This window comes from Dreissena polymorpha, chromosome 3 (genome assembly GCF_020536995.1).
Source record: "Dreissena polymorpha isolate Duluth1 chromosome 3, UMN_Dpol_1.0, whole genome shotgun sequence".
Taxonomy (NCBI): Eukaryota; Metazoa; Mollusca; class Bivalvia; order Myida; family Dreissenidae; genus Dreissena; species Dreissena polymorpha.
The window spans coordinates 142,519,363-142,536,215 of record NC_068357.1 but is presented as its reverse complement, the minus strand read 5'-3'; the positions used below and the strand labels follow the sequence as shown (position 1 = coordinate 142,536,215).

General features: G+C 36.3%; 3 protein-coding genes across 3 annotated transcripts in view; 1 reads left to right on the top strand and 2 right to left on the bottom strand.

Annotated features, from left to right (window-relative positions):
* Positions 1-11,275, bottom strand: part of LOC127871753 (kelch domain-containing protein 2-like) — a 36,742-nt gene extending 25,467 nt beyond the window's left edge. Inside the window, exons 1-3 of the mRNA XM_052414921.1 lie at positions 11,120-11,275; positions 10,715-10,791; positions 9,152-9,403 (exon numbers count right to left, since the gene is read on the bottom strand). Coding sequence (XP_052270881.1) covers positions 9,152-9,403; positions 10,715-10,791; positions 11,120-11,239 — 449 coding nt within the window. The 5' untranslated portion in view covers positions 11,240-11,275. The remainder of the gene's footprint in view (positions 1-9,151; positions 9,404-10,714; positions 10,792-11,119) is intronic.
* Positions 1-16,853, top strand: part of LOC127871754 (uncharacterized) — a 343,111-nt gene that overhangs the window by 169,062 nt on the left and 157,196 nt on the right. The gene's annotated exons all lie outside the window — the stretch shown is intronic.
* The window catches only part of LOC127871750 (tRNA (adenine(58)-N(1))-methyltransferase non-catalytic subunit TRM6-like), a 188,969-nt gene that overhangs the window by 44,848 nt on the left and 127,268 nt on the right, over positions 1-16,853 (bottom strand). The gene's annotated exons all lie outside the window — the stretch shown is intronic.

Sequence of the window (16,853 nt, the reverse complement as noted above, 5' to 3'; positions counted from 1 at the left end):
TATTGAAAAACTGCAAAAGTGTACATTAAATGAGCAATTTTGACCCATATATTTGACCTCTTACCTTGAAGGATGACCTTGACCTTTCACCACTCAAAATGTGCAGCTCCATGAGATACATATGCATGCCAAATATCAAGTTGCTATCTTCAATATTGCAAAAGTTATTGAAAATGTTAAAGTTGGCGCAAACCAACCAACAGACCAACCAACCAATAGACCAACCAACCAACAGACAGGGCAAAAACAATATGTCACATAAAAAGGTGAACTCAAGAATAAGATTTATGTATAGACAAAACCCCGGTTTGAATATGGAATTTAGAAAATTGTTATGTAACTCCTTGCTTCAATGCCATTTTTACTATGCTAGCTCTTCATGGTACAACGGTATTAGTAAACAGTTAAAAAACAGATTACAAGTTGTACAGAGTTAAGTTGTTAGATTTATTCATGGATATGACTCTAGAACATCTTTGAAAGTTAAAGATTTTAGTAGTATTGGTTGGTTAAATGTTCAAAATAAAGTTAAGCAATTAAGACTCAACCATGTTCATAAAATTGTTAACAAGAACTGTCCTTCTCACATGTATAATATTTTAGTTTAGTGTCTGATATACATGGTCATAACAGTAGACATAGTAATGGTAACTTTTATTTACCTCAAGTGAATGGTTTTACCAGCACTACTTTTTATTACAGGTATCAAGCGATTAAAGACTGGAACTGTCTACCTGCTGATGTTAAAATCATTAGGAATAAATATCTAAAAAGAAAGTGAAAACTGCTCTCACAGACAATATGAAATTAAAAGAGAATGCTAATTTAATTTTTTACTAGCAGTCATATTGTTTAAATTAATGTTTTATGCGATTGATTTGTTATATATATATGACTGTTGTTTAAATTAAATTAAATTTTTGAGAGGCCATTCTGAATTGAGTTCATTTCCATATGCAAAGTTATGCCTTAATATATGAACATTACCAAACTGAACATTGTTACTCTGTCCCTAATTTTAATGGCACTGGATTGTTTAAGGCTTTAAAAAGCTAGTTGCCTGGCCGGGATAACAACATCTAAAATTAAAATGCCTAGGCTAAAATATAAACAATATCTGCCAGAAGTACTGTATGGTTGCCATCATCAAATGTACAGAAAGAATCATCACCACTGCTGAGTTTTAACATTTCCAATACAGTATGTCTTATTTTGAGAGGCCATTCTGAATTGATTTCATTTCCAAGGGCAAAGTTATGCCTTAATATATGAATATTACCAAACTGAACATTGTTACACTGTCCCTAATTTTAATGGCACTGGATTGTTTAAGGATTTAAAAAGCTAGTTGCCTGGCCGGGATAACAACATCTGGAATTAAAATGCCTAGGCTAAAATATAAACAATATCTGCCAGAAGAACTGTATGGTTGCCATCATCAAATGTACAGAAAGAATCGTTTTTCAAATTCAATCAAGCTCCCCACTCATTCCATTCCATGAAAACTTTCAGGTGTCTCAATACTGGTAATTGTAAGACCCACTGAGGGCCATATGGCTATGGTTCATATACAGTTTGTGACTGCCTGGCTGGTCACTATAATGCCATTGGGACCAACGTGGAGTTTACCATTTTTTATATTACACCGAAGAGTTTTCTCTGTACCACTGTACAGTGTTGTACGATTGTTTATGGTATAGAACATAAACATATGGATTAAATCTCAAAGTTTGTCGCTCTGCCGAACATCAGCAATGTTGCAATGAATATAATTTAAGAAATACTGGTTCTTTTAAGTTTGAATGATGTTGTAACAACTAATTGGCTTTCTAAACATTTTATTAACATTTGAATATTTTGTATGCAATGACAGCTAATGTTAAACAATAACATAACTAAATATGCTATTATATTACTCCTCAGAGATATTGGTCCTTATATATCTATATTATCGTTTATTTTAGTGCAAATATAGTGGTGTGTAACCCGAACTATATTTTTGGTGTAATATCTTCCGCCTAGAGGCGTTAGACATATCCTTCCACCAAATACACTCTAGAGACGATCGCCGTTATGGCGGAATTGTCCGAGGATTCCCTATTGTATTAATGGTATCCTGATAAACATTACCCCATGCACACTGCAGACTGGTTACAGTTCCAACATAAAGCGCAGCATTTCTATCGTTATTAAATGACCGCACAGTCTATTAACATGACATCCAGACTAGCACCTGTTACCTAATCAATGCACTGGCTGATCTAGTTATGCGGTCGCCCGGTCGGGCGAGTATTTTGGAGATTCCATTCGCCCGAGGCTAAAATACAGTCGCCATTGCGAGCGGGCGACTGTTATTATACATCTCTGCTATGAACATAACAAAATATTATTGTTTTTTTAAATATATTATTAATAATATAAAAATTGTTCATGTATATTCATTTTAATATTGATTGTCATTCTTTTTTATTACCTTTTGATTTTTCGTGTTTTGAAGTGTTGTCTTTTTCAAAATACTACACCCAAAGTGAATGAATTTGATTTTTGAAACCGTATGCATATTTTGCAATACATCATTTGTTTATTTTGCATTATAGTCTAACCTCTTGAATGACGAAAGCCAAACATCTTTAAATGATCTATTATCAGATTATAATTTTTTTAGACGGTGTCATTAGTTTCGTCAGAGTCCAAAGGACGCTTATTGCCTATGGTCGCCATAATGGCAGTCGCAATTTCCGACACTTCGCTGAAAATGTCAAGGGTTTTATACCCGTTCATCTATCGTCATTCACAATTGTAACACATTCAGCCTTTAACCATTATAAACATTACGAACTTCTCGAAATTAAAATCATTTATCAACTTCTTTACTTACGTTCATTGTGTGACTAAGTTGATAATCTGCTTACGGCTTTTACTCAAATTGATTGAAATTGGCAGCAATCTTTAATCAGATGTAATTGTTTATTTTAGCCGATAAGATGTACAATTACACCATTGTTTTGTTTTCCCACCAGCCATTTTCCTTTGTCTCGATGACCGGTTCTGACCGGTGTTAATGCCTACTGCGTATGGGTCAATAACACGGCGATGTATTGAAGCTACAGATGAAAGAGTTTATTATCTGGGACGGCGTTTGTCAGGAAAAAAAATTGTTCGCCGAACTTTTTCGCCAAACGATTATTTTATATTCGCTGAATTTGCTAAATTTTCGCCATTGGCGAATTTGGCGAACGGCAGCGGGAGCCCTGTAACGATTCAAAATCAGTTATCAGGATAAACATTCTGACCATATTTCATTAAGATCAGATAAAAACTATGACCTCTATTGTCTACACAAAGTTTTTCCATGATTTGACCTAGTGACCTAGTTTTTTACCCTAGATAACCCAAATACAATCCCAACCCAGATTTCATAAAGATAAATATTCTGACATAAAGATTGGTTGAAAAATGTGACCTATATTGTCTACACAAGGTTTTTCTATTATTTGACCTAGTGACCTAGTTTTTGACCCGAGATGACCCAATTACAATCTCAACCCAGATTTCATCAAGATATCCAACTCTGTTCTCCCTCATCGTAAACAGTCTACCTGAAGCCGTAAAAGACTCAGGAATGGTTATCTCCCAGTTTGCCGATGACTCAGGCACTTGGTTAAAGGGGTCTAACATGTTACGCCTGCAAAAGAGGGCTCAAGCAGGCTTAGACTCCATATGGAAATGGGCAATTGAATGGGGATTCAAAATTTCTCCAACCAAAACAGTAGGAGTACTATTTGGCGAACAATTTCAGCACTCTTTGGACTTAAATTTAGGCGGCACCAAAATTATCTTTGAACAAGGGACAAAATTGTCACAAAACCAGGTTTTCATTGTGAAAAAAAAATCTGATAAAGGGAGAAAACTCAAACTGAACTTTTGAAATGAACAAACAAAATTAACCCCCTTTGTAAGTTTGTTTTAAAAAAAAATCTATTTTTAGTCGTGGCGACCTTGACATTGGAGATATTGACGTGATTCTTTCGTGCGACACACCGTCCCATGATGGTGAACAAATGTGCCAAATGATTTTAAAATCTCACAATGAATGACATAGTTATGGCCAGGACAAGCTCATTTATGGCCATTTTTGACCTTTTAACTCAAAGTGTGACCTTGACCTTGGAGATATCGACGTAATTATTTCGCAAGACACACCGTCCAATGATGGTGAACAAATGTGCCAAATGATTTTAAAATCTGACAATGAACGACATAGTTATGGCCCGGACAAGCTTGTTCCGCCCGCCCGCCAGCCAGCCCGCCCGCATTCGCCAATCTAATAACCAGTTTTTTCCTTCGGAAAACCTGGTTAAAAACCTGGTTAAAAAGTGGTGAAATTTCTAGGTATGTACCTAGATAAACAGTTAACCTTTACTCACCACTTCAAATATTTGGCAGAAAGGTGCGAAAGGGACCTAAATTTAATGAGAATGTTAAGAGGCACAGGTTTCGGATCAGATAAAAATAGCCTCTTAACACTCTACAAGTCCCTTATATGTCCAAAGCTAGATTATGGAGCCCAAATCTATGCATGTGCAAAGCCAAATGCCCTAAAAATGGTTGATGCCATTCAACACAAGGCCCTAAGGATAGCTCTGAGAGCCCTAAACTGTACACCGGGTTCACTGCTAGAGGAGGAGGCCGGTGTGTTACCTCTTGACTTGCGTAGAAAACAACAGTCCCTCAATTTCTGGGCCAGGGCTAAGTCTCGGCATGGTTCAAACCCCGTTAACAAACTTGTCGGGACTGGTACCTTCATCAAGGGGAAAATACTTAAGCGTAAGCATGTCGCCCTACCTTTTGGTGCGAGTATTAGGACCCTGGTTGAGGATGCCGGTCTTGACAAGGTACATGTAGCAGACCTGAGACCCTCCAGGGCCCCCCCTTGGACGCTTGGACCCATTGATGTTGACCTATCACTCTCTAATAAAATAACGAAAACTGACTTGCCACAACTCATCAAGTCAGAAGCTCTCTCTCTTATAGATAATATGTATGCTGAGCATCTAAAAATCTACACTGACGGCTCCAAATGCCCTAACTCTGGTTTGGTAGCCAACTCTTTTGTAATCCCTTCAAAAAACATTAGTAAAACGCACAGGCTCAGCAACAATCTCTCTATTTTTACAGCAGAACTTTTGGCAATTAAATTCTCTCTGTGCTGGATATTGGTCAATAAACCTACTAAAACTGCTATTTTATCAGACTCAATGTCATCTCTTAAGTCCATAAAAAACAGAAATAGCAGATCTAGGCCTGATATTTTAGCTAGCATTTTGGAACTTCATCAACAGTGCCTAGATAAATCTTTAAAGGTCACATTAGTATGGTGTCCAGCACATGTCAACATCAGTAGGAATGAGCAGGCCGACAGGGGGGCCAAGGAGGGCCTCTTGAGGGGGGCCATAGATGTTGGGGAACCCCTGGCACCTTCTGAGATCTACTCCCTGACAAAGAAATTTGGTTTGGGCGAGTGGAATCTCCGGACCAACAATTTGTCTTCCCGTCGACATACTTTTACCAGACCTGCGAAAACCCTCAGGCCGCCCGACAGATACTCAGCAAGCATTGTGCTTGACAGAGCCATCACGCGCTTGAGGATGGGAACCACCCTATTACCCGGTGGCGCAGGAAAGTATGTCCTCGGTATAGACCCTGCATGTCCTAGGTGCCAGGAAACTCTCACTGCGCCCCACATGCTGCTGCACTGTCCTAACCATAAGGCGCAGAGGGACCACCTCGAAGCTGCATTGCACTCCCATGGACTAGTTTTTAACCTTACCAACGTGCTAGACCCCAAGGGAGCAGCTAGGGGCCCGGTCTTCTCTGCCCTCGCCAAATACTTACTAGATTGTCAAATAACTGACAAAATCTAGGTCATTGTGGGAGGGAGAGCAGCCAACACCCACCTAATTATACAGTCTTGTGAATGTTTTCTTTTAAAATGTGTAATCTCTGCACAAACCTGATGTAATCTAATAATTGTGTTGGATTTGTGTCGCTTTTACACAACCTTTATTTTAGCTTTTAATGGGTTTATTGTTCTACCCCGCCCTTTCTAAATCAGGCCAATGGCATTGACCTGGTCTTCTTTATTTTAATACATTTTTTATGAGAGTATGACGTTAGTCCACCATTTACATTTTTCAGTTTTTTAATATAATCATATTTTATGGCATTTCTTACTACAAGAAAGGAAGAGGCTGTCCAGTAACCTGGGTTTGTTGGCTGCATTTCACCCCCTCCCTTCCTCTTTGACACCCCACCCTTTCCCCTTCAAACTCGAAGAACCATGTTGGACTGGAGTGCACGGTACAGGGCCTTATACTATGATAAACACCTATTTAGCCCTATCCAGGACAAAGTATTGTCGACTTTGTTGAAACTGCTAATTTTGTTCCTTGGAGTACATTAAATATTGTTATAACTGCTGTTTTGTGTAGCAATTTCCTTATTTTTGTGAAAAACTGCTATTTTATATAGCAAATTGCCTTAATTTTTATCTAAATATCGCTATTCCTACACCATAGCAACCATTTTACTTTATATTGTATTAATTCATGTTAAAATTGCTACTTTTATAGCAAATAACCTTATTTTTATATTAAATTGCTATTTTATATAGCAAATTGCCTCGGTTTTTCTGTTAAATTGTCATTTTGCATACCATACAAGGTATTTTAGTATTGTTTCCTCCATTGTTAACACCAATATATTAATAATATTGGTTAGATTAGAGCTTTTTGGGTTTATTTTAATGCATCTGGGTAATATTTGGTCTTTTTACCATTTTACATCTTACCATTATCAATTTTCCTTCAATAGTATACAAACTATTTTTCATTTACCGTGCACTCCCTCTGGTCCAGGGGAAACAACCATTGTAGACTCCATCACCACAATTACCTCCCTTAGTACAACTGAGTGAAACCAACTCTGCTGGCTCTTCTTTTCCCCCACCCACAAAGGCCTACACTTCCAAAAATCTCCCCTTCTTTCAACCCTCCAGGGTGGCAACATGTATTTTAAATATATAAATGCATATAGTTCTGTACATATTGTAAATAATGTACCTTTTGTACAAATTTAGCTGTTTTTGTCTCATTTTTAACTGTAAAGCACATTGTCGTACCCTTAATTTTTATGTGGCCCTATGAAGGTGACCGTTTGGAGACACGTAAGTTATTGCCCTTAACATATAAGTTTTTTTTACTAAACCCACTTTTAAATATTGTTTTAATGCCACTCTGGGGGGACCTCTCTTCTCCATAGCCCAATCCTCCTTAAGTTCCATACAGACAGGGTCTTATATTGGAGCATTAGGGTCTTATGTTGGAGCATTACGGCTATATTCCCTGTCTGCAAGTGTTCAACATTGAGCCACATACATAAACTTGTACTCATTATTATTTTTTTTCTCTCTTAACAACTCAATACTCAATTGCAACATTAATATATAATTGAGAGTTATACTCCCTATGTGTTATCATATATTGTCTTTTTTCCTTTCCATTTCATATAATTGCATGTACACATGCAACTCCACTTTACATTTGAGAGCTGTTAAATCAGGCTCTGGCACCCCTATTAATTAATGTTCATATATATAAACATATCTCACCAATGATTAGATCTTGTTGTGTGGCATTTAGTTTAAACTTTAAATATACACATAAAAATGGTACTTGACTATGTATGTAAGCATATTGTGGCAATGTTCAACCACTTTGTGATCTGGAAAACCCTTAAGTATTATTATTGTATTACTCAAACATATTACACATCTGTGTATCCCTTTTTCTATAAGACTTATATTAAAATAGTCCTATTTGGACTCTAACATTTAAAACACAGATCACAAAGTCTAAAGACTCCAACAAACCCATTGCAGTATATACTGAACAGTGGGTCTGGTAATGATGATGCCACATACAGCAGTATGTGTGTTTTCACCATCTTTACTTATAAAAATTGGGCTATTCTTTCTCTCTCTCCTCCTTAAAAAACAAAACAAACAATAACATACAATAACAACATCATATTAATTATAATAATTAATAATAAGCACAGTAACATAACATAAACATAGTAATTTATAACTATAAAACATGTCCAAGTTCTTTTGGATTTATCATCTTTTTCTTTCATTTATATTTTTGCATATAAACTATTATTGTTTACTTTTTCTTAAAGTACAACGTCAGCCGTGGGAAAATCTATTTATAAACGGATTGACCTACTTGCAATCCTTAATAAGAATTTTCGGCCAATCAGCGCCATCGTTTTATAAGTGCATCAACCAATAAAAACGCCGCTTTTTAACAGCGTAAGACATTGTAAAGTACTGCGTCTTTTTAACGCTTCTTATAAAGTATATATATTTTTAAACTAATAGATTTTTATTAAGGCACCGCACCAACACTGCAAAGTTTTCTATTTATATCAATGGTACAGCCCAGTAAAATCGGGCTGTCCATTTTATGGCCGTTTTCGGCTTTTTTATGCAGAGTTCTTTGTTAAGCAGTGTGCTCGGGCAATGGTTTATAACCGAAGTCCCGAGGGTAAACAATCCCATTAGTTAGCATCAAGATAAACATTCTGACCAAATTTCATAAAGATTGGATGAAAACTGTGACCTCTATTGTCTACACAAGGTTTTTATATTATTTGACCTAGTGACCTAGTTTTTGACCCCAGATGACCAAAATACAATCCCAACCCAGATTTCATCAAGATAAACATTCTGACCAAATTTCATAAAGATTGGATGAAAACTGTGACCTCTTCTGTCTACACAAACAAAATGTTGACGGACACAGGCACAACGGACGCCGGACATCACACGGTCACATAAGTTCACCATGTCACTTCTTGACAGGTGAGCTAAAAATATACAGCTATTGTATATAAAAAGGCAGATGTTACCCTAATAACTTTTAATGGCAATATTATTAAACATTGAAAAAAATCACTCTGAGTCTACTGACATGCTATCAGCAACAACTAATGGAGCAAAGTGTAAGGATTTGATCTCATAAAATTGACCTTAAAATGGCTGACTTATCAAAATTAGATGTACAGGATCAATCTTAAACCGGCTCACTTGTAATTGAATGTCCACATGGTGAACTTATCCCTTGGACTTGGCCACAATATGCTATCTTCCACTCCACCGGTGATGTCCACTGTAGGTGTAAGATTGGTCCAGTGCATCGTATTTAGGTCCAGGTAAAGCAAACTGTCTACATTACCATCCAATGTGTGGCCAGCAAAGACATACATTTTATTGTCAATGACACAAGAACAAGCTCCGGAGGTTCCAACAGGTATAAATCCAGTGGTCTCATGCTCTATCCTGAATTTAAATGCAAACTCACTTGATACATGCCATCTTCACCCGCACATTAAAAAAAAGCATTCTGAGGTACAATTCTAGTTGAGCCTTTTCCATACATGCAAAAAAAATTGATAGCCAAATCAGTACATTCCATAAGAAATGTCAGAACATTTGGCCAAAAAGCAGGACACCTAAAACAATCAATCATGCCACCTTTAGACTTTAGTGTAGTAAGTAATAAGTATATAACTTACCAAAACTCATAATTGGCTTTTTGCTGGCCAATATTGATGATAAATGTGTTTAAGAATTTCATGAACACAAACATTCTTCATTTTTGGGAAGTAAACACATACAAGCACTATGCGGATGACTTCATAAAGTGAAATGTGATGCATACATGTCTCTATTTAACATCCAAGCAGGACAAAGGCCCCAATGAACATGTGTATATCGTGTAATGCAATGTGCGCACATCGAGTACTGTTTTTAGGGACCCCTGTTTTTATTTGACCAATCATCAATTACAGTAACTCTAAATATAGATTGATGCAATATGTACACACTTTTTATGAAAATCAGTCAAAAACTAAAGTAAATTTATCTAAAACATCAATGTGAATGGGTCAGCAATCCATTTGTAAAAACAATCGTTGCTTTGGCAGGTTTTTAGCCTCTGGTGGTTTAATAGACAAAATACTGCATGTTAGTATCTTTGGATTTGATTTAGCCATGAAATACAAAATTTTGGATTTTTATTTCTCTATGATGTCTATTGATAGCAATTAGGGACCCCAATCATAAAAACACCATGGTGTACACCATGGTGTGAATGCCTGATAAAATCAATAATTTTCCGATAAATTGCTGATAAGGTGTAAAAAACAACACTGGTGCACTCAAGTAGGAGAAATGGGGCATTAAGGGATAAGCAATGGTAAATATAAGCCAGAAAGACATTGAATAACGAATTTGACTGAATTTATGTTTTTTACGAATGTTGGGACATATTGTCTCATGTTGGGACACAGGAACAAACTCCTGAAAATGAACTGAAAGGCTGAAATGCAGGGCTGTCCTGTCCAGATCGGGACTTCTGGTTTGTATGGCTTTCACCCTTTTGAATTAGTGAACACAGTGTAAGTACGTATGCAATTTTGTTGCTGAGCAGAGGATGACATCATTTTGTTGTTCAGGTTATTTGATTTTGTTAGATTAAATTTTATTAAAAGAAGAACGTTTTAAGGATAATAGAATTCTAAGATTTATACTAAAAAAGGAACTTTAGTAAGATAGGATAGAATACCGGTACATTGAGTATAAACGTACCAAAATTGGAGATCAGCATGGTAGATCTGAACTGTCTTCGATGGCAGATACTTTTCCGACAATGTTTCAGTGTCATCCTGTTGGAAATTTACATAAAGATGTATAAATTAGTATAATTCTCTTCCTGAAATGTTCTCCAGTACTGTTATGACTTGACCCATGAGAACAAATACCAATACTTAGTTATGTAGAAAATATAATAAACTTCCACAATTAAAAAAATACTTTGAAATAACGCTAAAGAAACGGATTTTGACTTAATAACTGAATTTGATATGACATGGTTATACTTTTTCCGTAAGTTGTATCGATTTTCCAGAAACCTACAGATACAAATACTGTTAATTGATGTCCGAATATGTAACATCCGGATAGGTTTCCAATTATTGTTGACATAAATATTACCCTATATCCACCCCAAATTATCATGGAATCATTTATGGCTGAGGCTGTGTGTCCTATTCTTCCCTCAACATCACAAATGTGTGTCCATTTGTGCCTGCCAGACACACTTTCGCTTTCCATCGTAAAACTACGTTATGACTACATGTATACTAGGGTTACACTCCACAAATATGAAATGTGAAAGCAAATATACGGTCGTATTAATGTGTAGCGATTTTTCAACCCAGATGAAACGCTGATGATCATTGTGTACACACCGGTCTTACTGAGGCCTAAAAAAAAAATAGGTCGGTTTCCGTTCGCCCGACCATGTCTCCCGAATCGGCGCCAACCCTTAACTTTTTATAAGGGTGCCGAAAAAAATAATATTTTTTTGTACTTGTTTTAAATGTTTTGACCTGTGTCAGGTATGTGCCCATAAAATGCTTCTATAATTTTTTGAAGATGATTGTGATGTTATATTAGACTATTATTAGTAAGGCAACATTCTCATTTGGTATTTTAATTTGTTCTAGTGCTTAACATATACACTTCTTTTATCGGACTATTATTAATTAAGTTATGTACATGTACTCATTTGTTAATTTCACTTAAAGTGCCAGACATATACTCCCCCTTGTGTTAAGTGGAGGTTCATAATATTGAGATTGTTCTTTGTCAGTCCGACAGGTCTAATTTTTGAAACTGTTTACATGATCTCATGTGCTAAGAGTTAACACTGTAATTGTACTGTTTTATCGTGTACTCTTACACATTATTACTTATAAATGTTCAAGTATTTGCTCATAAAATGCTTCAGTATTATTGTTTTAATTCTCGTGATGTTTATCGAATTTATTTTTCTTCAGGTAACTTACTCCTCTGGTAATATTATTTGAATTGCTAGTCACATACTCTTGGTTAAATGGGATTGTGTTAAGTGGGGGTTCATTATATTGAATATTATTGTTTGACAGGCGATAAAGATGTTTACAGTTTGTACTGTTTCTTTCTATTTGCAATAACTACTTGTGGACTAGTCATTTAAATTAGTTTAGTTATATATTTTGAAATGTCGTTGTCAATATTGGAAGTTATTACTAATTAAAATGTTAAAATTTCCAGGGTTTTGGAAATTTAGATTTCATTAATACCGTAAAGAATACATGAACTGCACAGAAATTGTACATTCTGTGGACATTCCATCTCAGACCCATATGATAACACAAGCAAAGTTAAACACTATTGCAGTCTGATCTCAAGCATTTTACTTGAGTAGATGAATATGTGTCATTTTTCAATATTTACTGAATAGTTTGTAATATAAAAGTATGCAATTTTATTAATACATTCTGCAATAAATATGGAAAAAAGCAAACAAAGCAAATATTATACATATATTTATCAATATAAGATGTAATATCAAGCAAACAACGCATATATATATATATATATATATATATATATATATATATATATATATATATATATATATTTCTTCTTATAAGCTTTAGTAGTCTTCCATTCTAGTACCCGAAAGACAAAAAAAAAATAAAAAAATCCCTACCTACCGACCGTTTTTTTTTTTCCGATGAGACCGGAAGCGAACCTTTTTTTTTGCCTGACCTGTCTACTAACGCGAAAGGAATTGTGGGTAGCACTTCTTTTACGAGTAAAAAGTGAAAGCGAAAGAAGGTCAGGTAATGGTGCTTCTGATAATCGCTATCAGTCTTAATAGAGATTCAAAATCATATTTAAACATAATTGAATAACAATTCTCAAAAATCAATCCGTTTTAAACACACAATAAAAAACGACTTTTCTTTCATTATTAGCATTCATACGCAGTACTACTTTGGCGGAAGCATAATTCCCCGAACGAGGGGAATGTTCTGCGTCTTAGTATAGAGGTGAAAATAACGTAGTGACGTCACCATCTTTACATAGATGTATCGAATGCGCTGATGATTTAAAATAAATAACAAAAGTTCAGACGAAGTGTTACCAGAAACTAAACGTATTTTGATGTTGATAACATTAAAAACAAGACTATTGCCAAGCAATATATGTCCCCTACCGGCTCCACTATTGTCAGATTTTTTTATTTGTTGCCATAGCAACCAGAATTTTTGACGTGCATAGTGTCCATATTGCCATTTATCCATGTTTCAAGTTTCATAAAAAATAAGAACTTTAAAAGTTATCGCAGGATCCAGGAAAGTGTGACAGACTCACGGACTGACGGACGTGCACACACGGACTGACGGACACACAGAGCGCAAACCATAAGTCGCCTCCGGTGAAACCGGTAGGGGCAATAATTTTCTATTGAACACATTTAACACGAAAATCTACCCTTTTGGAAATCCTTGTGATAAATTCTGTTCATATTTGTTCACGCGACATATACAGTAGATACGAAAGTCGTTCTTCAATTAAGTAATACAAGGTAAAATCCTGGTGTCGGAGTTACTTTAACCTTTTGATTTTCGAGGAAGATCACATAAGTTAACTAATTATAAGACTATAATTTGGTAATTGTTTAACATTTACCATCACGTTTGCCGGTTTCTTGCTTGCCCAGCACGGAAAAGGGAACTTGTCATAACATAATTAGATTAATTTAGATGTTTGTGTTCAAGTTTACGTCATTTTGCAATAAATGTCCGATACACTCAGATTAGTTTTCTGTAATTTCTTCGTCACTACGTTATAATCCCCTTCTTCTTCTTCTTTGTCTTCTTCTTCAGTCAAAGTCAGGAGTCTTGATAGAATGTACGGTTGACCTAACTGAGGGATGAGACAGCCACTTGGTCTCTACCAATTTAAAACCTAAAAGACTATGTGACCATTAAAACTATGATCAGGCTTTGGCTTGTTAAGCTGTCCTAGAGGGTGAGGCTCTGACTGGGCGTGAGCAGTCATAAACCCTTCTAGGCAGGTGGAGTCAGTAACAAGGATCGGCAGCTGGTTCCACTGGCTTATAGTTCTGGGATAGAACGAGTTATTGTAGACAGTAGATTGTGGGGTTGCCTGTTTCAATCTTGATTTCCCTCTAGTTCTTGTGTCGCTCCGTGATCCGTGATGTTAAATCTTGTTAAGTAGGATCAGACGATGGTCCTGTTACATATTGTCAAGAAATATGTTAAAGGGACATTACTGTGTTACACTAAATACTAGATCCCATGAGAGTTGTCTCTACTGTTAATCTTGTGTTTATATGACTATGCTTTGTTGTACACTTGTAGCTTGGGTATGAATGAATAAATATGTAGCCACATACGCCTTACGTTATATTAATAACACCGGCTAGACTACAACATGGTGTCAGAAGTTAAAAAAACTTCGGATAAAACCAATGGAATTTTTATTTTGATTTTGAATCATAAAGTTCCAGGATTGTATTGATTTGTGCTAATTGTGACATTCTGCTCATTTTAAAAAGATGGATAGCGGACACAATATAGGCCAATCACCCAAGATGGACTGGGACAATCCGGACTTACACAAAGCATTTAAATCGTTCAGATCGCACTGTAATTTCATGTTCAAAGGTCCATTAAAAGCAAAAATACGAAGAAACCAAATTTAATTATTTAATGTTGTGGGTCGGCGAAAAGGGTCTTTCAATTTACAGTACATGGACACTCACAAATGACCAGCAGAAAGACTTAAAACATCATTTTGAACAATTTGAACAATATTGCAAACCAAAATCGAACACAATTTACTCCAGGTATGTTTTCAAGACAAGAATGCAAAAGGATGGAGAAACATTCGAACAATTTACTACAGATTTGCGATTTTTAATAAAGGACTGTGATTACCCTGCTGGAATAATAGATGAAATGATACGTGACCACATTATATTTGGAATCCGTTCCCAAAAACTCCGCGAAAGAATGATCAGTGAAGGAAATGATCTAACACTTCAAAAATGTCTGGACATCGCCAGGACATATGAGTTGACGAAAAGCCAGGTGAAGTCGATGGACAATAGTGGTATCCATGCTGTCGCAAGTACCAATGGAGCAAAACGGTCTACAAGAACCAGATTCAAGCGAATGGAAGGGACATGATAAGCCGAACAACGCAAACAGGGGAAAATGTGCTAACTGTGGTGGTAGCAAGCATCCTACAAGAGAACTTTGCCCGGCACAGGGAAAGAACAGCAATTATTGCCACAAGATGAACCATTTTGCGTCTGTGTGCTTCCAGAAGATTAAGGACAATAGCACCAGAGCTAAACATATTGCCAGAGTTAATTAGGTAAATGACTTTTCTGACTCAGATCAAAGAGACACGCATGATCAATACTTTATCAATTCGGTCATTTATGATAAGCAAAAGAATCAAGCTCATGTTAAACTGAATGTTGGTAAAAAAACCCACAAAACTAATGTTTAAAATTGACTCCGGTGCACAGGTCAATATCATTCCGTTACGTAAAATTGCATTGTTAGGGATTAAAGGTCCACTCAAAAACACTCACATCAAGCTATCAGCTTACGATGGAACATCACTTAAGGTTCAAGGCACGATTCGTCTTCAATGTAGCTACGGTGGTAAAAAGTAATATCAGGAGTTTTACATTGTAGACAGCCCCTCCAGTCCCATATTAGGTTTAGACACATGCATGTCTATGAATGTAATCAAATTTGTGTCAGGAATTGAATATAAACATTTCTACACAAAATACACGGTTGTATCTAAATACTCTGATGTATTTACTGGTCTAGGAACTCTCAAAGGGGAATCTGACATTTGCATAAAACCTAATGATGTTCCAGTTATTCACCCACCTAGACGTGTTCCTGTAGCAATCAAAGACAGACTCAAAAGAGAGTTAAACAGAATGGTTAAGGATGGTGTCATTACCAAAGTTACTGAGCCGTCCGAATGGGTCAACAGTATGGTCACTGTTGAAAAGCCCAGTGGTGCTTTGCGGGTGTGTATTGACCCAAAAGACCTCAATGACGCTATAATGAGACCACACTATCCATCAAGATCATTTGACGACATTTTGCCTGACCTGACTGGCGCTTAAGTGTTTTCAAAATTTGATGCACATACAGGCTACTGGACTGTAAAATTGAACAAAAAGTCATCTTTCTTGACAGTGTTTAATACTCCATTTGGGAGATATAGGTATCTCAGACTACCATATTGAATAAACTGCGCACAGGATATTTTTGTTCGGAAAATGGACGAATGTCTGGAAGGTTTACAGGGCATCAAGGTCATTGTTGATGATATTGTTTGTATTGGAAGTAACAGACTAGAACATTACAAGAATCTCGATATATTGATGGACAGGTGTCGACAGATTGGTCTAAAACTCAATGCTGACAAAACTGAAGTCGGACAGACAGAAATTCCATTCTTTGGTCACGTACTGACAGAAAATGGACTGAAAATTGATCCTTCAAAAGTAAGGGCAATTCAGGAAATGCCATCTCCACAGTCAAAGTATGATCTTGAGACAATACTTGGAATGGTAAACTATTTGCAAAGATTTGCACCAAATCTTGCTGAAATGACTAGTCCACTGAGACAATTGTTGAAAAAGGACAGTATTTTCCGGTGGGACCCGGAGCATGAAACCGCCTTAAACAAAATAAAAGGAGTTATCACTCAAAACCCAGGACAAATACTCTCGTATTTTGATCCAAAAGTTGATGTTGTGTTGCAAGTTAACGCATCACAAAATGGACTTTGTTGCGTTTTACTGCAAAACGACAAACCTGTTTGCTTT